This window comes from Amblyomma mixtum, chromosome 4 (assembly GCF_055824585.1).
Source record: "Amblyomma mixtum isolate Tamu chromosome 4, ASM5582458v1, whole genome shotgun sequence".
In the NCBI taxonomy this organism is placed as follows: Eukaryota; Metazoa; Arthropoda; class Arachnida; order Ixodida; family Ixodidae; genus Amblyomma; species Amblyomma mixtum.
The window spans coordinates 154417838-154436738 of record NC_143015.1 but is presented as its reverse complement, the minus strand read 5'-3'; the positions used below and the strand labels follow the sequence as shown (position 1 = coordinate 154436738).

General features: G+C 49.4%; 1 protein-coding gene across 2 annotated transcripts in view; it reads left to right on the top strand.

Annotated features, from left to right (window-relative positions):
* Nucleotides 1-17418, top strand: part of LOC149348853 (cytokine-inducible SH2-containing protein-like) — a 40646-nt gene extending 23228 nt beyond the window's left edge. Inside the window, exons 1-2 of one of the 2 annotated variants that reach the window (XM_089588407.1) lie at nucleotides 5094-5615; nucleotides 12611-17418. In XM_089588407.1, coding sequence (XP_089444533.1) covers nucleotides 5466-5615; nucleotides 12611-13681 — 1221 coding nt within the window. In that variant the 5' untranslated portion in view covers nucleotides 5094-5465 and the 3' untranslated portion in view covers nucleotides 13682-17418. Of the gene's footprint in view, nucleotides 1-5093; nucleotides 5616-12610 lie in introns of those variants that run through there. The other variant, XM_089588408.1, reaches the window with a different exon arrangement.
* Nucleotides 17419-18901: the final 1483 nt, after the last annotated feature.

Below are 18901 nucleotides of genomic sequence, written 5' to 3'. Positions count from 1 at the left end.
CCCTCAAAATAGGACTTCGTCTGTACAGTTTCCTATTTATCGCACGAATCTCGCCATATGTGCGCGAAGTTTAACGACGCAGTCCTTCTTTTTATTATCTCTCGCCGTATCTTTTCTTTTTCTTTTCGAATTTCGTACCTTTATAAGTGGGGAAGCAATTATTTTTCGGTTTCGAGGAAAAAATGCGGCCGTCTCTCGCGCCGACGCCAGATGCGGATCTCACCTTTTTATCGCGGCAGCTCTAGCGAGCAGAGCGACGCACTGTCAGGGGTGGTGCCATTAAAAAAAAAAGAACAAACCGCGTACGAAGCAATGGTCCTGGCTTTTTAGCACCCAGTGTGTGTTCTCAGGTTCCAGGAACAACCGAGCAGCTTGTTAGAAGTTTCACCGAGACCTGTTTTTGTCTGCAACGCAGAAGTGAGCGTATGTGTGCGGGACATCGGACAACGTATCTCGCGAAAATCAAGGCAGTTTCAGGTAGGCATTTCGGTCGACGAAGGTCCTGCCTAGATACGATGACGGCCATATTCGCGAGATATTCTTCAACATGAGGGAGCACTTTTACGGGCACCTGGACACTTGAGCCATAACTTGTAGAGCATGGCGCTGTGTGAACAAACAAGGAAAGGGAAATGAGGGGCTTGGTATTGGTTTATTGGGTTTTAACGTCCCAAAGCGACTCAGGCTATGAAGGACGCCGTAGTGAAGGGCTCCGGAAATTTCGACCACCGGGGGTTCATTAACGTGCACTGACATCGCACAGTTCCGATGCTGTTGGCTTCCTTTATATACTATATGGCGCTGTAAAGTTACTGCTCACTTATGGGTCATAACATGGAGGCTAACGAAAAAGGGGTTCAGCTTAAATTAAGGACAACGCAGTGTGCCATGGAAAAAAAAAATGATAGGTGTAACGCTAACAGATTGGAAGCGGGCGGAGTGGGTGAGGGAACAGACGCGGGTTAATGACATCCTAGTCGAAATCAAGAAGAAATGGGCTTGGGCAGGGTATGTAATGCGAAGGCAAGATAACCGCTGGTCCTTAAGGGTAACGGAGTGGATTCCAAGAGAAGGCAAGCGTGGCAGGGGGTGGCAGAAAGTTAGGTGTGCGGATGAGATTAAGACGTTTGCGGGGATACGGTGGCGTGCATGTTAATTGAAGAGACATGGGAGAGGCCTTTGCCCTGCAGTGGGCGTAGTCAGGCTGATGATGATGCTGACATTGACTGTTACTTTAATACGACAAAATGGAAAAAACAAACTCAAGGACTAAAAAAAAGAACGAATAGGGTGGAATGCAAGCTGGGCAATAAGAGTCGCCGTGAATTGAGTCGTGCGTTTGCGGATTCCACTGCAGGATGGTGACACTTCGTTCCGTGTCGTCTCGACTTCCCAGAAGTTAACGGAATCTCGACCACTTGAAGCCCTTAAAAGGAAACGGATAAACTCGAACGATAGGTGCTGCTAGCACTTGACTCGGAGCGGCTCGCAACGGATTCTTGGAACAGGTCTTCCTAATGATATGATTGAAACAGCGCAAGGCGGAAGGCCAAAGAAGAGAGCGGAAGAAAGGAGGAAACGGACAACACAGCGCTGAACTAACAACTGACATTTATTTGGCACGCTGCGCGTATAAATACATTCAGGCACCAAAATTCAGGCACCTTGTTTTCTATTTCGGTGCCTGAATGTATTTATACGCGCAGCTTGCCAAATAAATGTCAGTTGTTAGTTCAGCGCTGTGTTGTCCGTTTCCTCCTTTCTTCCGCTCTCTTCTTTGGCCTTCGGCCTTTCGCTGTTTCAATCAAATCATGCATAACCAACTCGCCCATCAGTTCGTGCTTTCAAGGTCTTCCTAGAACTGGAAAAAATTCTGATTGGTGGCTGTCTTAGAAACGCTCACGGCAGATGGGAGACACATAAGGCCGGCACCGTGTAGGCCTAACGAACGCATTTAGCGAAGCATACGTGTAATTTGTGTCCATATGTGTGTGTTCATTAGAGCGTTGTTGTGCTGTACAAATTGGCTTCTCCCGTCTTATGTATAGCGACTAATTGGCTAACGGACAGCTATACTTTGTACGTCTGCCTTAATTGTTGACCGTTGTGCCTTCTTGGCACCTTTTATATATATATATATATACACACACATAAACCTGGTCGCTAATCTGTGTTTTCTATGATTTGCGTCCGGTTTTTACTTGCTGTATATGGTGCGTCGTAAAGCTCAAATGATAGCGGTCAGAAAAAGCAGGAGCGAAAACAAAACAAAAAATTAAAAAAAAATTGAGAACGGCGCCGCTGTAGCCGCGCTCACGTTGGGTGGAGTTGTTGCCTAACCTTTGTCCTTGTAGCGTTAAAACGAGGAAAGAGAGGTCTTCGCACCTTGAGCAGTTCACATCGTTAGTTTTATGTTAGCCAACGACATCTTAAACGTGAGAAAGGAGGGGAAAAAAAAATAAAAAGAAGCCAGCTCAGGGAACCCTGGAGGTCGTTCTTTGAAGCGTAGAATTTAATCTCAGTGCAATCCGAGCGGCTCCCAGGTAATACGCATTGTCTGCTATTGTTGTCTGCCCCCCTCCATCGCTGTAAGTACTTAGCCCTGGCTTTTCTGGGAAGTCGTCTGCTCGAGAGGAAAGAAAATAATTTCGTCTGCTACATTTTAGCAGTGTTCAGCAGCGTTGGGCGGCTTTCAGGATCTTCCCATGGTCACCGTTGCCTCTCGTTCAGCACCTTTGCTACCTGTACCTCCTAATGGCGATCACTATCGAGCAATATGCTTTGATCTCATGATTTCGTCTTTCCCGTCTGTCATTAGGTGTGTCCGTAGAGGGTCTGTTTTTCAATATGTCATGATGCGGCGTATTTCGTCTGCCACCTTCGAGATGAAGGTCGAAGAGTGCCGTTCAATGCGTAAGCTTTTTTTTTTTGCATTACTTACCATGGTTCTTTCGCCTAAACACGTAATTCATGTCGCCCCCCCCCCCCCGGCCCTCACACTGTAATTGTATTTGGCTAATTTAATTGACAGCTAATTCGCCAAGTCATACGGGATCACGTTATCTCGAGCTTCTTCGTGTTCTTTATGAACGCAGCCTTCTATCAACTGAACGGTAACGTGCGACACTGAGGTTTTTGTATAGCGTATGAGATAAAAATCGGTGCTTCTGTAACGTTACGTCAGACAGACATCGTCTACGGCACTTGTTAGACTTATCGCCTTCGTTTCTTTGTCTCTTTGTGCTGAATGTAATCTCAACGCGCGCTTACGTGATGGTCGTAACGCGCATCCTTCTTGACAACGGAACCTGACCCTGTTCTCGGCCAGAATTGGCCTTCAGTCATGCTCGTTGCTTTGCGATACTCCCCGTAGGAAAAAACTGTCAACCAAGTTAATTTAGAATTTTTGGAAGCCCGCGAATTGACGCGCCACCTGCTGTTAGGAGAACGACTGATGTTAGGGCTAACTGACGGACCAGAGGCCCATTTTGGGTTCGTTTTCTTGCCTCATAGGCGTCGTTGTGAACTGCTAGTCACTACTTCAAAACGGCTGCAAGCAGGGACTGAGTTAGTAACTGAGTTTCGTGACCAGACTGGGAACTCAGTGCGCCGAAGAATTGGCTGTAATTTTTGCGATGAAGTTTTTAAAATTTTTTCCCTGTTTCATGGTGTTACGGAAGGAGCCTGCCATTAAGGGCCTACGCCCCGAAAGCGTCGGTGTTGTCACGATACCTTGGTGAGGCGATTGGCGAGGTTGCAGGTGTCTTCAAGGATGCTTTACTCATACCGGTTGTGACACTGCTTCGAAATCCGGCCGACTTCCGTGACGTACTTCCGGTAGAGAGCAGACGTAGTATGTGGCATACGATAGCACCCACGCTCAATAGAACGCAATCGTTTGCCTGTTCACGGTGTGCCGTAGTGTGGAGCTAGTGTAATTCATGCATACTCGACTGCTCCGTCGAACGTACTCTGGTGCTATTAATGTACTTAGATCTTTAAACACTAAACCCGCTATCATGCAGTTTATTACACGGTATTCTAGCGTCTAAATTCTGTTTCTCGCGACTCGAGATTTAATGGGTAGCTGTGTAATATGCACACTGTTAGGCAGGCTGCATGCAAGGGCGGTGATTTATTTTTTTCCTCCTTGGTGTCGTGTTTCATTAGCATTTCGCAGCGTGTGCACTTACAAGTCCGCGGTGCTCAATAGGGGCAGTTTATCTGCGTCGATCATCGTCTGGGTCATATGCGGCTGAGCGTTTCGTAGATGTTCATAGTTGGCACGACAATCGGCGCGCATCCAGTTTTTCTGCTAATCTGTTTGAGTATTATCTTCGGGTTGTTTTTTACTCATGAGGCTTTTAACTAGAGTGCCTCGCTGGAGCTGTCGCGAGCGAAGTCGTCTGGTACAATGTGATAACTTATTGCACTCAGACGACGCTACTGTGTGTCGAACGTTTTTGGTAACAGTGTCGTATGCTACGTTTTAATAACTTATTACACGCCGATGACATTCGTGGAGGTCTAAGTTTTAACAATGTACCTTCGTGGTACAGGTGTCGTCTGCTACGCTAATTATAACAGCTTGTTGCATACGCAGACGACACTCCTGTTTGTCGGAGCTTATTTGGCTGCGTCAACTTTTGACGCAGTCCTCTGGGTATTTTCGTCCGGTGCCGAAACGCGCAGGTGTAGCTATCTCGCCGGAGCGCGAAGTTAACGGTGCTTCTTTTTTTTTTGCTCCTGTCGTCATCTCGTTGGCAATTATTTGCGCTGCAGAGCGATTGAGGGAGAGATATGCGGCAGCCGACGATCCATCACCCTCCTTCTCGGCGCGAACAATGGCACCGTTTTGCTCCGGATTACGGAGAATTCAGGCGCGAACGCGTGTTCCCTGGAAGCGAAAGATCAGAGAGCGAGCGAGAGAGAGAGACAGAATCCGGATCGCTCTGCGGAAAGAGAACTGGTGGGAGAGAGCGCAACGCTGTCGAAACAAAGGCCTCCTCTCTCTCTATCTCCCGCGCCTCCTCACCCGAGCTTTTAGACGGCGCTTCCGTCGAACGACGCGCTCTGCACACCGCACACAGACAACGCGCGCAACGCTTTTCGGTGGAAGTGAGGAGGAGGGGGAGATTATCATCGGAGCGCCTCGCTCACTCGACGTACGGACCGTGCGGCGAGACGACGAGTTTCGCGCTCGTCTGCGCAGAACGCCGACGTTGTTTCCTTCTGCTCGTGTGCGCTCCTGAAGTGGCCCGCCGCTTTGGATATGTGTGTCGTCTGCACTGCAGTTCGCAGACGAAGAAACGGCTAGGGACAGAAGACGAGCGGAGTGCGGACTAGTCATAATCTCTTTTTTTTTTTTTATTGAGAAAGGACTTAATAGGCGTCTTCATGGGCTTCCGTTCTAATTAATTTGTATAGTTATTTTTCTTTATACGATTTACCGAGTGCGCGTCGGGATGCCTTGTGCGGGTGTCGCCTTCGAGCGCTACGTTGTGGACTACGGCGGATTGGCCGGCGGGCGATGTCGGGCCGCGGCCGACTCGGCGAAGAGGAAATGTGACGACCACGACGGCTTCGCCGTGAAAGCGAGGGGAGGCGGATTACCGGTGAGTGTGCGCGCCGTTGCTCGAATTCCGGCTTCGTGAAATCTTCTTTGTTTTTTTCTGCGTTGTTTAAAAGCCGCGCTTGATTCTGAAGTGGGCTCCGAAGAAGCGAGTTGCTGGCTTTTTTCTTCCTAGAATTAAAGGAGACCAGTTCGAGGAAAAACGGGTAGGTTCCTCCTTGTCACCGAGCGCACAAGTCTTGCTGCTGCATTACCGTCTGACACCGCCGTTACCAATTTGTACACCAGCCTAGCAACGACCTATCGTCTGCTATACAAGCGCTAGCAACGTTTACTGCTCAGCAGACGGTCTGCTACTGCCGCGAAAGTTGTGTACTGCCTAGAGCAAGTTTTATCGTCTGCTAAGAGCGCTGCAGATGTGTGACTGCCTGGCACGCAACTTATCGTCTGATACAGGCCCTACCAATGTGCACTGCCCAGCAGATTTGTCGCCTGCTACCTCCGCTACAGATGTGCACTGCTTAAGGGAAGACTTATCGTCCGGTGCCGATGTGTAAACTGCCTAGCAGAGCACTTTTTTGACAACTTGCGCTTGTTCGTTGCAAAAGTGGAATGCTAGAAACTGACCAGTGCTTTTATTTTCATGTCATTGTATTGTTGGGTTTTGTTTTTCCGGCCAAGTCGGTAATAAAGAAAAAAAAAAGCAAAAGTGGAATGCACACTACGCACCAGACCACGGAAGAAAAAGGTCACGTGAATAGTGACTTGCCGATCGTCTGTCAGCAGCTCGCATGTACACGGCAGACGACGGAGCACAACGGCCCGAGGCCGAAAGGAGAGGACGGTACAAGATTGTTGACGAAAAAGTGCTCCCATACTATTAGAAAAAAAAAACACACACACACACACAACTAAACTAGCAATGTTGCCACACTCAAAGGTTGTACTTCTAGAAACGCAGCAGACAGTCGCCATAATTTGAAGGGGAAAATGTTCTCGCTTTTTTTCTTTTTTGGCCTGCGCTGTCCGCGGAGTAGGCGGAGCCAGTGACATCGAGTCACGTGATGCGTCTTCCGCTACCGGAATAGGCGATTTCCCTCGGGTTCCGGATCCCTCTTAACCGACTTTGCGTATTATCTCCCCTTGCCTCGGATATAGAAGACACATGCGACCTAATATGTTACAGCGCGTACAATAAGTAGATCCCTCTTAACCGACTTCGCGTATTATCTCCCCTTGCCTCGGATATAGAAGACACATGCGACCTAATATGTTACGGCGCATACAATGAGTAATTTGTCAGTTTCAGCCCAACTGACCTCACTAGGCTTCGTTAGTTCTGCCAAGCTCTGTCTTCTTCGCTAGTGCTGCCAGCTCACGGGCTTAATAACGCGCGTTTGGTGCTTCTAAAGTTTTGGTAGTTTCTTAGAATAAAGTCTAAAAAGTTTCGATAATTTCCGGGAATAACGTGGCCGCGGCTGGAACAGAACAGAAGAAGTTGGAAGTTGCTGGTAGAGAGAGCCCTTTGTCCTCTAATAGGAGCAACTTGAATGATGATGGATGACGGTGAAATTGTAGACAGCGACATTTGAAGCTTCGATTGTTGCCCGCGTGTAGAAATGAGCACTTGTCTTACGCAGGGGGGGGGGGGGGGGGAATTTCGAGGAATTTCGCATACGCCAGCTTGACTTGAGGCAGGCTTTTTGCGCAGATGAATAGGTTTTCTAAGGAACTTTCAGATTAAAGTTCTGAGAAAAACGTGAAATCAAGATCAAAAGTAATTTTACACTGATGTAGTGCACCTCTGACCTTCTCGGGTCGAATTAATGGACGCAACTGTTATAGTCTATAGACTTCTTTTATACTTTATTGCTTTCCTATTGATATTTCCTTCTGTCTATTCACAGTATATAGACAGTCAAGAGTGAAAAGTCTACTAAAAGTGTATGGCCATAAATCTATACATTGCTTATAGACTACCTATCGGATTTGTATTGCCTATAGATTCTCAAAGATTTGTCTGTAGGCAGAAGTTAATGGACAGTCTGTAGACTGTCTAAAAAAGTTTTTAACGGGAAGAGCTCAGTGTCATCCTTGTTTCGCCTATGCACGAAGCTTTTTTGTTGTAAATGTTGAAACGAAGACATATCTGCCCTGGGCATCGACAAATGTTAGGTAGCGATCGAAGTAGGGGATTTCCTTGGTGAAAACTTGTTTGCGTGGTATAATCTGAATATGTAGCGCTGCACCAAGACCGCCGTTCCGATCACGCCGGTTTCTCCACCTTTCTCTTCGTGAAAGGTCTTCGAAGAGCGGTGTTCGTGGGTCACGTTTTCGTCTCGCCATTTCGCGGCAAGCACGACCCTCCTTATTTGTTTGTTTGTTTGCCAGTCATCCTTGTACCGGGCAGTCCGTATGCCACGACTGAATGCCTCCACAAACTATGACAACCGATTCGTTCCTCTCTTCCAGACAAACAATGACAAAAAAAAAAACGCAAAAGCGACGTCGTCCTTCTTTTGGCACACATACGTCTTAGTCGCGCATACCGCAGGAAGAATACTGTCGGGTATTGGGCCTCGTGTACTACAGGCGCTTAACTCAAAGGCATCGCGCATTGTCCCGTTCTCCTTCTCCCCAGCGCCCTCTCCCCTTTTGTGCCGGCCGGGCATATAACGTTGGTATACGCAGTCAATGGGACTCGTTAGGCCGGCCGCATTCGTGGCGTCTGTCACTTCGTTCGTGCGTCACGGGATCCGCTCACCCCAATCGATCTGTCCGCATTTGACGTGCGTTTGCGGGCCGCCGCAGTGTCGATAAACGAACGGGGCCGTCTTGAACGCTTGGGTCCTTGTAGATGGCGACCGCAGCGCCTCCTGTCTTGTCTTGTTGTTTCTTTTTATTCTTTATGCACGCGCCCCCTCTGTGCTTCGAAGGTCGCGCCCTTCTACGAGTATATACTCCCCTGCGAGTTTTCCCCATTGAAGGCTCGTTAAAATTTGGCGCGTGTCCACATAGCTGTGGCCCCCGAACGTCACACACGAGCGGAAGTGTGCACGGTCTGTCGGCCTGAATCCAAACGTATTGAGCTTAGGAGGAGAGTCTGAATGGCTGGAAATAAAAATCTTAGCAGCCGAAGGTCTGATTCTTCTTTCTCTCTGCGCTGCCAGTATGCCAGTGTACAGATGCGAGTAACATAAAGGGGAACACCGGTACAGCCTTAGCCAAAAGTTTTCAGGCCGCATAGATTGCATTCCTGCCGCCCAGCAGAGCGTTTGCAGCAGGTCCGTATAGGTCTTAATCGCTGCAAGGCGTGGAAAAGCCGTGTTATGAGCTTTCTAGGTCTTTTGGTCTTCAGGGGTGCCTTAATGCATGCCTCCATTCACTAAACGCCTCAAGAGCAAGCCATACGGCCTGAAGACATCTCACAAAGGTCGTGAATCGAAATTGAAAAGGCTTTGAACTGATCACGAACTCTTTAGAAGAAGAAAAAAATGTGCTCTTCTCAGTCCCGTATGTTGATCAGGTGCTATTACTTCGACGTGTATACTTTCGACCACTCGCGAGTCATAAAGTGCGCATGTCTGACGAATGCTTTTGCCGGATAAAGGCAGCTTCTCTCGTGCCTTGGTGTTTGGACGGCAATGTTTTTGTTTATTTCACGCGTTTACTCTTCACAACGTGCATTTTCTCCTTGCCTTCTTACTTGTTGTTAGTTTCTTTGCGTTCAGTTAGGCGCGTATTCAGGAAGTTTGTATCCTCTCTCCGCCCCCCCCCCCCCCCCCCCACGCACACTTGCCTTTCTTTCATTCTATGCCCCCCGCCGAACCCCCGTCGGGGGTTCACGTAGTCAATGGACCTCGTTAGCTGAACCGCTTTGGCTGCGTCCGTTCCCTAATCCGCTATAGCGGACCGCAGTTGGAGCCTCGACGACTCTCGAAGCATTCATTACACTCACACGCAACCATCGTAACCGATCGTGGCGCCATCTATGTATACTCGTGTGTGGTCTTTCGTAGTTTTGGCTTTCTTGTCAGAGTTCAGCAAGCGAAGGACGTCATGGACGTACGCTATTAGCGAGCCTTGCTGCTTCGGCTGTATCGACAAATGTCTCGTGCGGAGTTCCAGTCAACAATTTGGATATCGCAATACCACGATGTACGAAAACAGCAACAAAAACTTTGAACTTCTCCCATTTCAAATGAAGGCTCTCTACAGCGCACTTACTACAACCCCCCCCCCCCCCCAAGCGTTTGTTACATCAACGGCTTGATAACCTTGCGCCTCCACTACCAAGCACACACGCGGCATCAAAAGCCGTACCTCTATGTATGTACAGTCTTTGTCAAAAGTAACCAGGCTTCATGTTTTTCTTCTCATTCGTATAACAGAGCCCTCACGGCTTCCCTAAAGATCAAAAAGTTATTTGAAGGTAAGAACAGGGGTTTTTCATACCATACAGAGATTTAGAGCTTGAGGGCTGGCACAATAGCTTTAATATACGACTGAGAAGAAAAACGTGCAGCCTGGTTACTTTTGACAAAGACTGTACCTTTCCGTCGCAGTAAAACCTCAGTTGATCTTCAGCGCTCGACCTGTCTTCTTTTATGTCTGTGTCCTAGTTACACGTGCAAGTCTTTCAATTAATGATGACACACCAACTAGCCCAGCTTTCCGCCTTGACTTTTTTTTTGACCAAGGCTACTCACACGCACGACCGCGCGTCCCGATCGTGACGTCACGATTCCGCTGGCGGTGCGCCCGACGCCGTTAGCGGCGCGCCTGCTTTTTATAGATCCGCGCGCACAGACACGCGCGCACCTGGTGTCGGAAAACCCGGCGACTCTCAGCTGGGTGCTTCCTGGTACTGCAACGCGCGTCGTCGCGAACCGGAATCGTTTTCCCGAAATTACGGACCAGCTGTGTCGAGTTACGCTTTAGGCGCTCCCCCTCCCCCTCTCTGCGTGCGAGCGGGGACTCGGAATTTATTGCGGTGTTATTTCTCTTTTCGCGTCTCATTTGCGTCGCTCAGGCGGACAGGACGTGGAGTGTACGTACGCGGGTTCCCGCGAGCGAGTGCTGTCGACAGGTGCTTTTTAGATGTACAGGGTGGCGAACGTCATATCTCCCCGAGGACGCGGACGTGCAAGGCCACGAGAGTTCGTTTACCGTAACAAGCCCAGGATTCATCTGGGAAGTATAGAGTGGCGGACAGCAAAAAAAAAAAAAATGCCGCCAGTTTGAGCGAGGGACGTATGTGTGAGGAGGATATTCAGGAGAGAATGTGACGAGCTATTTACAAGTTAAACTGTAACGACAACAGTTAAATTGGTCGAGTCATGCATCAATCATGTGAGCGATGACTGAAATGACCGATGTGTGTTCAACGACAAAACAAAGTGACAAATCTTCGTCAGTGAAAGGATTTTGTTTTCTTTAATTTCTTTAGGTTGTTTGCGGCACCTGAATGTTTCAGCCTTGCGGGACGCGCTGCCGCAATTGGACAGGCGCGGGGGCGCATGCGCAGTCTGCTCCCTGTTCAGTCGAGCACCGGATGCCCGTCGCGGCTGTGCCAAAGCTTTTTCATTCAGCCTGTCGTCGTCAACGTTTGCTTCTCTTGTTGTCTTTGCGCCGTCCCTTGCAAAAAAAAAAAATTAATTAGGCATTCTATAGACACTGTGCAGAGTTTCAACAGACAGATAAATAGCAATTTTTTGTTACAGTTGACGCGGTTATTGTTGACTTTCTAACAAACCAGGTGGGCCTGTGTGTGTGCAGGCTATCAAAAAAAGAGCAAGACGCTGATGCAGCGTATGAGCATCGAGTGTTAGCTGCGTCAATTAGCTTGGCCGTAATGGAAGTTTGAAGTTTCAAGAAGTCAAGGTTTGGGGAATCAAAGGTCGTCGGTGCAAATCCTTATGATGTGCTACGCTTTAATTCGACTAGTAATCTTGTGCTCCGGAACGCGCTGAATTTTTTGATACCACTCCGAACATTCTACGCCAATTAGGTGGTCCACAATCTGTGTACGAATGGTACCACCCACTTGAGTGAACCTGCGTTTTATACTAACGCGACCTTGAGTAATACGAGTGCTAGAGCTAACGCTCCAAATGTTTAGGCGTCCGCAGGGTGATGGTTTACTTGGCGTCGTCTTCGTGACTGCGGGGTTATGCAGTCGTGTCGTGCTCGCCTCACTACTGCTACCGACGAGGTCACACGTGACTCCGACACTCCCTCCAGCCCCGCTCCTTTCGTTCTGGACGTCGCGAGTATCACGATTCGCGGGCGTGCGAGGCGAAGACAAAAGGCTGCTGCTTACCGTCAGTCTGTCGCTCGAATTGTGTGGCGCTGGGAAACACGGCGTAAGCTGCTTCTCCGAGGTCTGCGTGGATCGTAAAAATCGACTGTTCGCGCCTGCGGTCTGGAGAGTGCATTGTACTTTTATCGGTGGTGGGACATGGCTGCCATGTCACACCTTAAAAGCGCCCCACTGTGGCGTTTAACCGGACTTTTTCGATGTGCGATACGTGTGACGTGCCCAGCGACGGATTCTGTGCGTAAAGCCTCCCTCAGGGAGGCACGCGTATGGTGGAACAGAATCTATTGGTTGGGAAACAAACTACGATGTTATAGGCTCACTTCGCGGCTGCCTGCATGTCCCCTTCTGTGCCCTGTACCACCACTCCACTTTCTAAACTTATGCCTGGTGACGATAAATGGCGCTTCGTGTAGTTTCAGAGTATTTTTTTCCTAGGGCAAATGTAACTGTTTCTGGAACTATGTTTGTCTCGAGCCTTTAATGGCACGCCTCGAGCCAAGCATGACTATGATGTCCCGTCAGGGCCCTTTCCTGGACGTGTCTGGATGTGCGTTGTCATTGCAGTGGACATCGTCCCTGCGGGGATGTCAGAAGTTGAACACAAATCTGCTATTGACATTCACGCCTATTGCGCGGAGAGCTTAGTGGACTAGCAGAGACCTTTGTGCAAGAGCTCACCGTTCCTTAACACGGTCGTCGTCCTCTTGTCATTGCAGATGGTGGTCGGCGGCCGGACAACAGCCGAGCCCACGTCGTGCGCCTGCGCCTCCTGCACCAGCGGCCCTCTCTGCTGCCACCCCTGTGCTGACGTGTGCGCCGCGACGCTGGCCGGAGGCGGCGGCATGTGGTCGGCCCAACTGCGGTCGCCCCCGCCCCCCGGCTGCGGGCCCGACAAGCAGGCGCTGCTCCTCGTGGCCTTCCCCATCTGCGCCGCTGCTGCCCACCACCAGCACCAGCAGCCCCCACCGCCTTCGTCCTCCTCGTGCTGCCGCTGCTGCAACTGCGGCTGGAGCGCCAAGCCCCCGTCGCCCCCTCCTCCCAGCTGGTCGACGCCGCTGCGGCAAGACCCGCCTCCTCCCGCGAACGCCTTACCCACGCGGGATCAGGAGGAACGGGCCTCGTCCCCCGGCCCCCGGCGGGAGGAAGACCTACACCACCACCACCACCACCGCATGGAAACCCCTCCGTCCCCACCACCGGCCTCCGGCCACCAGCAGCCTGTTCCAAGCGGCGCCGGAGGCGACCTGGAGGCGGACCTGAGCCGAGTCCGGGACGCCCTGCGGACGCTACGCACCAGCGGCTACTACTACGAGGGCCTGTCCTGGGAGGAGGCCGGCCGCCTTCTGCGAGGCTGCCCCGTGGGCACGTTCCTGGTGCGCGACAGCTCGGACAACCGGTTCCTCTTCGCGCTCAGCGTGCAGACCGAGCGGGGCCCGACCAGCGTGCGCATCCACTACCGGCGCGGACAGTTCCGTCTGGACTGCGAGGACGCGCTGTCGCCGTGCATGCCGTGGTTCCCGTGCGTGGTGTCGTTGGTGGAGCACTACGTGCAGCTCAGCCGCACGGCCAAGGGACAGAAGTGCGTGTGGATGGACTGCCACGGCCGCAGGGACCTGCCCATCGTGCTGACGAGGCCGCTGTACCGCGAGCCGGCCTCGCTGCAGCACCTGTGCCGTATCGCGCTGAACCGCGGCGCCAAGCCTCTGGAAGTGTCTGCCTACAGGACTGTGGAACCGTTGCCGGTGGCGTTGAAGGACTACCTCAGGGACTATCCGCACCTACACTGACCAAAGCACTGACGGCCCCCGCGTGCCGTGCAGCTCCTCCTCCTCCTCGCGTTATGTGTCCGGTGCGGAGTCGAGGAGGAGGAAAGACTAGTGATGTGTCGCGCGCGCGGGCCTCAAGGGACTCGCAGTTCCTATGTGTTGTAATTGTAGCCCGCTCGTAGAGTCACTGGATGATGGTTGTCATGGTGTCGTGCTGCTTGAATCGCTGTCACTTTTCTGAAATTTTAGGCTTTTTGTCGTTGTGGAAGACAATGTATCGGTGCATACATGCCCGGTTCCTTTAGGTCTGTGTGACAAAGAGCTTCACCTGCTGGATTGGAACTTACTCCAGGAATCTTGTCGCTAGAGGCCTGCCATGCTCAGGGAAATGATAACAAAAAAAAAGATGCAATAACTGGTGGTGATGTCCCTCAAATGTTCACATCTGACAGCTCTGGACACATCCTACTGTTTGGAAGAACAGGAGCATCCATCCTTTCACCTATGTCCTGCTTTTCATAATTTTGTGCAGAATATAAGAGCTGCAGGCTATCCGTAGCTATCTTAAAAGCCACAGGCCACATGTCATCAGGAGAGTCAGACATGCCGTTTTGTTGTGTAACGTTTCTTGTAGTTTTCATAATGTTTGCCTTCCGTTGTGCGACAGGATATAAATGGATGAGGCTGTGCCGATTAATGCTCGTCTGCAAGGATCACTTCACACATTCTGCGAGCCACGAGCAGAAACTTGTATTGCACTTGCAAGCTTTCTAGATAGCTTTGCCTTCCGGTGATTTATAAGTTCTTTATGTATTATGTAGTATGTTATGGGCTGTCTTTTGTGGCCGCCACTGTTATAGCCTGAACTCTAACGAAGGGGGCATACATGTAACGTCACAATGTGGAGTCTGCTTTTAATAGTTGAGATCATTTTATTGGTGTCGTAAAGAGTTCGCTGAAGGGTGTGTGAACTTTGGCTGTGGGGAAGTTTTTATCAGAAACTTTTTGGTAACTGGTTTGCTGAGGTAGATACGGATGGATGCCTTTGCAAAATCTTGTTGTGCCACTAAGTCCACCATGTCGCCTTCACTGCTAAAGGGTGCTTAACTTTTAGAAAAAGAAAGATTATCAGCCACTTTAGAAGGTCATGTTTCATTTAGCTCATTAGTGATTCCTGAGCCCAAAATGCATTGTCAAATAATAGCTAGTTCTGTCTCTTTTCTGAGTTTGAGCTCAAGTTTTGACTCTTCCTGAACGTCGCCTGACTTCAGGAACAGAAACCGTTCATTGTGGTGCTATGGATTTGAGGCACTCTTACATGCCTGCATAATATCATCGGGTTCTGCCTATGTATGGAGTGTAATTACGGGCAAGCTCACGTGACTTTGTCTCTTACGTGCCTTTGCGAAAATTTCTTGGTCGACATATTATGCTCTCATCGTGCAGCATTGAAAACTCTGAGAAATTATGGGCCATTGTGAACTAGGGATTCTACTCCAAGGATTCTACTCCTTTTTAGAATCTATTGCCTCTTATTCTGAAGTTGTAACAGGTTGAATTAGACTCAGTATATTATCCTGGCCCTGTCGGTGTTTGTAGAATGTGCCACAAACCTCGGTGTTCTGATTCCTGGTACTATTGTGGTGCCTGCCAGACGTCATTTGAAACATGAAGCGCCATGTGTTATTGTCTTATGCCACATTTTTGTGCATTTTTATTGACGGTTCTCCAGTAGACAAGTGTTTTAAGAAGCCGCTTCCAGCCGGAGGAACATGCACTGTCAAAAATTTTTACTACTAGGTTCTTTTGAAAGACTTGAGTGTTCGGTGCATTTTCTATGGCAGCTGTATCCAGTGTGTATTTGTGGAAAAGAGATTGTGCATACTTGGAATTAGTTTAAGTGGGAACCTTGCAATTCATCTGATTTTTATGAGAACCGTGATAGGGCTTGTAATTATCATTGCGATGCAGGAATTGAACGGGTATAATATTACGAAATGCGTCCCTAATTGGTCGCTTAGTGACGGGTGTCACGCCTTTTTTTTTCTTTTTTTTACACAATTTCCTTCGCGTCGTCTGCTCAGCTGTATAACTATCTTGGGAGTCCAGTGGTGATAGGTTACTCCAAACATGGCGCAGCCGGTGTTCACACCCCCAACGAGTGCTGATTGAAGCGTGTCGCAATGGCGTCATAAACGGATTTCCCATTAGCAGACGAATTGTGGTTCCCACTCTGTTTGAATCTTATGTGCGTACTCGCATCCCCCGGCTGGAAACGGCAGACGACGTGGTCACGTGACCGGAACCCGCCGTTTTCTGTGTTGTGTATGCCTCATCCAGTGACTCTACAAGCAAAGGAAAAAAAACCGTGTTATTACTGTTCAGGTGCCTTCTGGGACCAAGATGGCGGCTATGTGTTGGCGCGCGCGCCATCTGTCGGGTCAATCGTGCACCCTTCCCGGCGTCCCAAGTGTTCAAGACGAAAGCAGACGAAGGAAAGAAAAAAAAAGTGTCGCGGTTTTTCGTAACTGTGCGGTGTTGTGACGCTTTTGAAACTGTTTTTTTTCCTTCCTTTAATGTGCCGTCTGGTTCGCGGCTGCGTCGTATTTTTGTAAAGCGGCCCCCCTACCTTCTTCGCTGCCAGTTGTAAATCGTGGGGCGTGCAGAACGACGTAGAAACGTGTCTCAAAAACGCACGAGGTGCTCTTTGTGAACGCGAAGACGTTTTGTGGCGTGCCTGTCTCTTGGGGTGGAAAGCTTTACCTAGTTAGGGCGCTTATAGGAGCCACCTGCCAATGCCTGGAATCATACTTTGATGCCCGCACTCTCATGTTTGTAATTTTTTTCTTTTTCATCCTCATGTGTCAGGCTGACGTAGGTGGCGCTCTAGGCGCGCTTGAAAAAGGCAAGAAAATAAGCTTTGGCGGGAATTCCTTGCTGTGGCATTTATAATCTCTAGGCGCTATTATCATCTCACAAAAATTGGACGCGTCGAACCAATAAGCTAATTATTCATTGTGTAGCTTGCCACTACGTCACACCGGCCGCCATCTTTGGGCCCAGGAAGCAAGGCGAAAGCCTGGCCGTTTTCCTAATACGCTTACTGCCAGCCGGTTACTTTTTGTGGCGATGCAGCTGGGGCTAGGCAGGGAAGGGGAGACGGTCTTGGGGAAATTTGGAGAGGGAATATGAGGTCCCTAATGGTGTAGAGGCTACTCTCCACGGCACAAAGACAAAGAACCGTTTCCTATCTAGACCCTGCGGCACCCAAAGATGGCGCCTGCGACGTCACGCGAAAACTATCTATTTGGGAATGTAAGGGAGGTTGTCATCGTTTAGGAGACGATTGTTTCGTCACCAATAAAATCACGCTAAAGTTTTTCATATGTCGAGCGTTTTTTCCTGGTGATACTTTTTCTTCATTATTAATGAGTACTTCGGACAGCAAATCGTCGCCTTCCACCCCAGCGACTGCACGCCGCAATCTCCGCACGGGATGCTCTCTACCTTAACAAACACGCGAGGAAGTGACGAAAGTGCAAGGCCCCGAAATTATGTGTGCATATGTGTGTGTCTGTGCGTGTATGTATATGAATGTGTGTCCGTGTACGTTGTTAATCTCCCGCGAGAAATGGCGCAGCTGTTTTCTCTGTACATAGTGTAACATAGTCACCGTAATATATGAAAAAAAGAAAAGACGAATACACAAATATTACGAAGACAAGCTACAATAAATTGTCTCTGGTATTTCCTACAAATCACGTGTGTCGTTTTCATTTCTTCTTCTATCGTGCATGCCTCTTAGTCAGCGCACGGTGTAGTGACCACTGCTGTGACAGCTGTGCGGCCTGAAAAAACCCGCAGCTGGAAAGTGACGGTAATGCGGAAAGGCAGATAGATATTCCTGTCATGCGGGGTAAGCTCAACGTTACGCAATACTAGCGACACCTGGCTGCCAATGCCTCTGGAACGGGACGTTTTAATGGCACTTTGCTGCAGGATTTTTTCGAAATGATGAAACTGCAGCAAATTGCACGAATTTCCACGAAGATGACGCGGACTTTGAGTGAGCAGAAAAAAAGGATTGAAAATTACGATGTCCTGCCCGCGCAGAGGACGTGGGCATATATTAGAATGGGCAAGAAAAAGAAAAAAAGCATCCATCCTGCGCCGCCGGTTGGCAAGAGGACACAGAGAAAGTTATGGTTAGGTTTCAAAAAGGATAAAAAAAAGACCTCGCTTCTGGCTCTGTTGGCTAAGACCAAAGTATAGAGGGCACAGACAGATAGCAGGTGAGACCGATAGGAGAGGACTCCTCACTCCACATAAGTACTGCGAGTTTGAGGACAGACAGTGGAAAGGCGACGAACAATATTTTATTACATCACTCTTGCCTTTGCAAGTGTTTTATTTCAAAGTATTTCAAACCATTTTGCAGTCGCCTCGAGGGGCTCCTTTGACGTCAGACGTGGTAAAAAGTGCTCGTGCTCTTAACGACAAACCGATAGCCTCGAGCTCCATATTCGGCAATTGTTCCTGCTCACACGCATTGTTCCTTTACGCTTCTGCTCGTAACGTTCTGTTATTCTTTTATGAATGAAAAGAAACAGAAACACTGGCTGTGTTTTTTTTTTTTTTTCGGAATATAAAGCGTAGTTCCGTTGCAGACAGGACAATATCTAGGAAACAATAGAGGCAGCGCGGATAGCACACAGAATTTCGTCTGCCTGTTGTCTCCCATATACTGCGCTCCTGTCTGCAATGGATCGCATTTATCGATTATCCCAGCTGCGTACCGAGAACAACACGTGTTCAGGAATTGCGCGAGCACAGCTGAAGCTTTTGGAAGCCACTCGTGTAAGTTGCAGGGAGACCCTCCAAACAGATCGCATGAAGCCACGTGCCACTTAGCGCGAAGAGGCGTCGATAAGAACAGCTTGCCTGCTATGTAGCTAAATTCGAAGCTCATAGGGGACGCCACTATCTGCTGAAGCCTGGAAACCGCCCACGAGGGCAGGCTCGAGAAACTTTGGGTCGGTGGTTCGATTGAAGAGCACTGACCATTTACAGAAAACCGCCACATCGAACGGCGAGCTGTAGACATTTTTACGCGGATTGATTGGCACTATAGGCGCAATGTTCACTGGGAAGCAATCATGTCATTCAAACCACGGTCCAAGCGACTTGCCCAGCACCCCTCGACTCTGATTTTTTTCCTCTTTCTCTCATGCTACTATAATC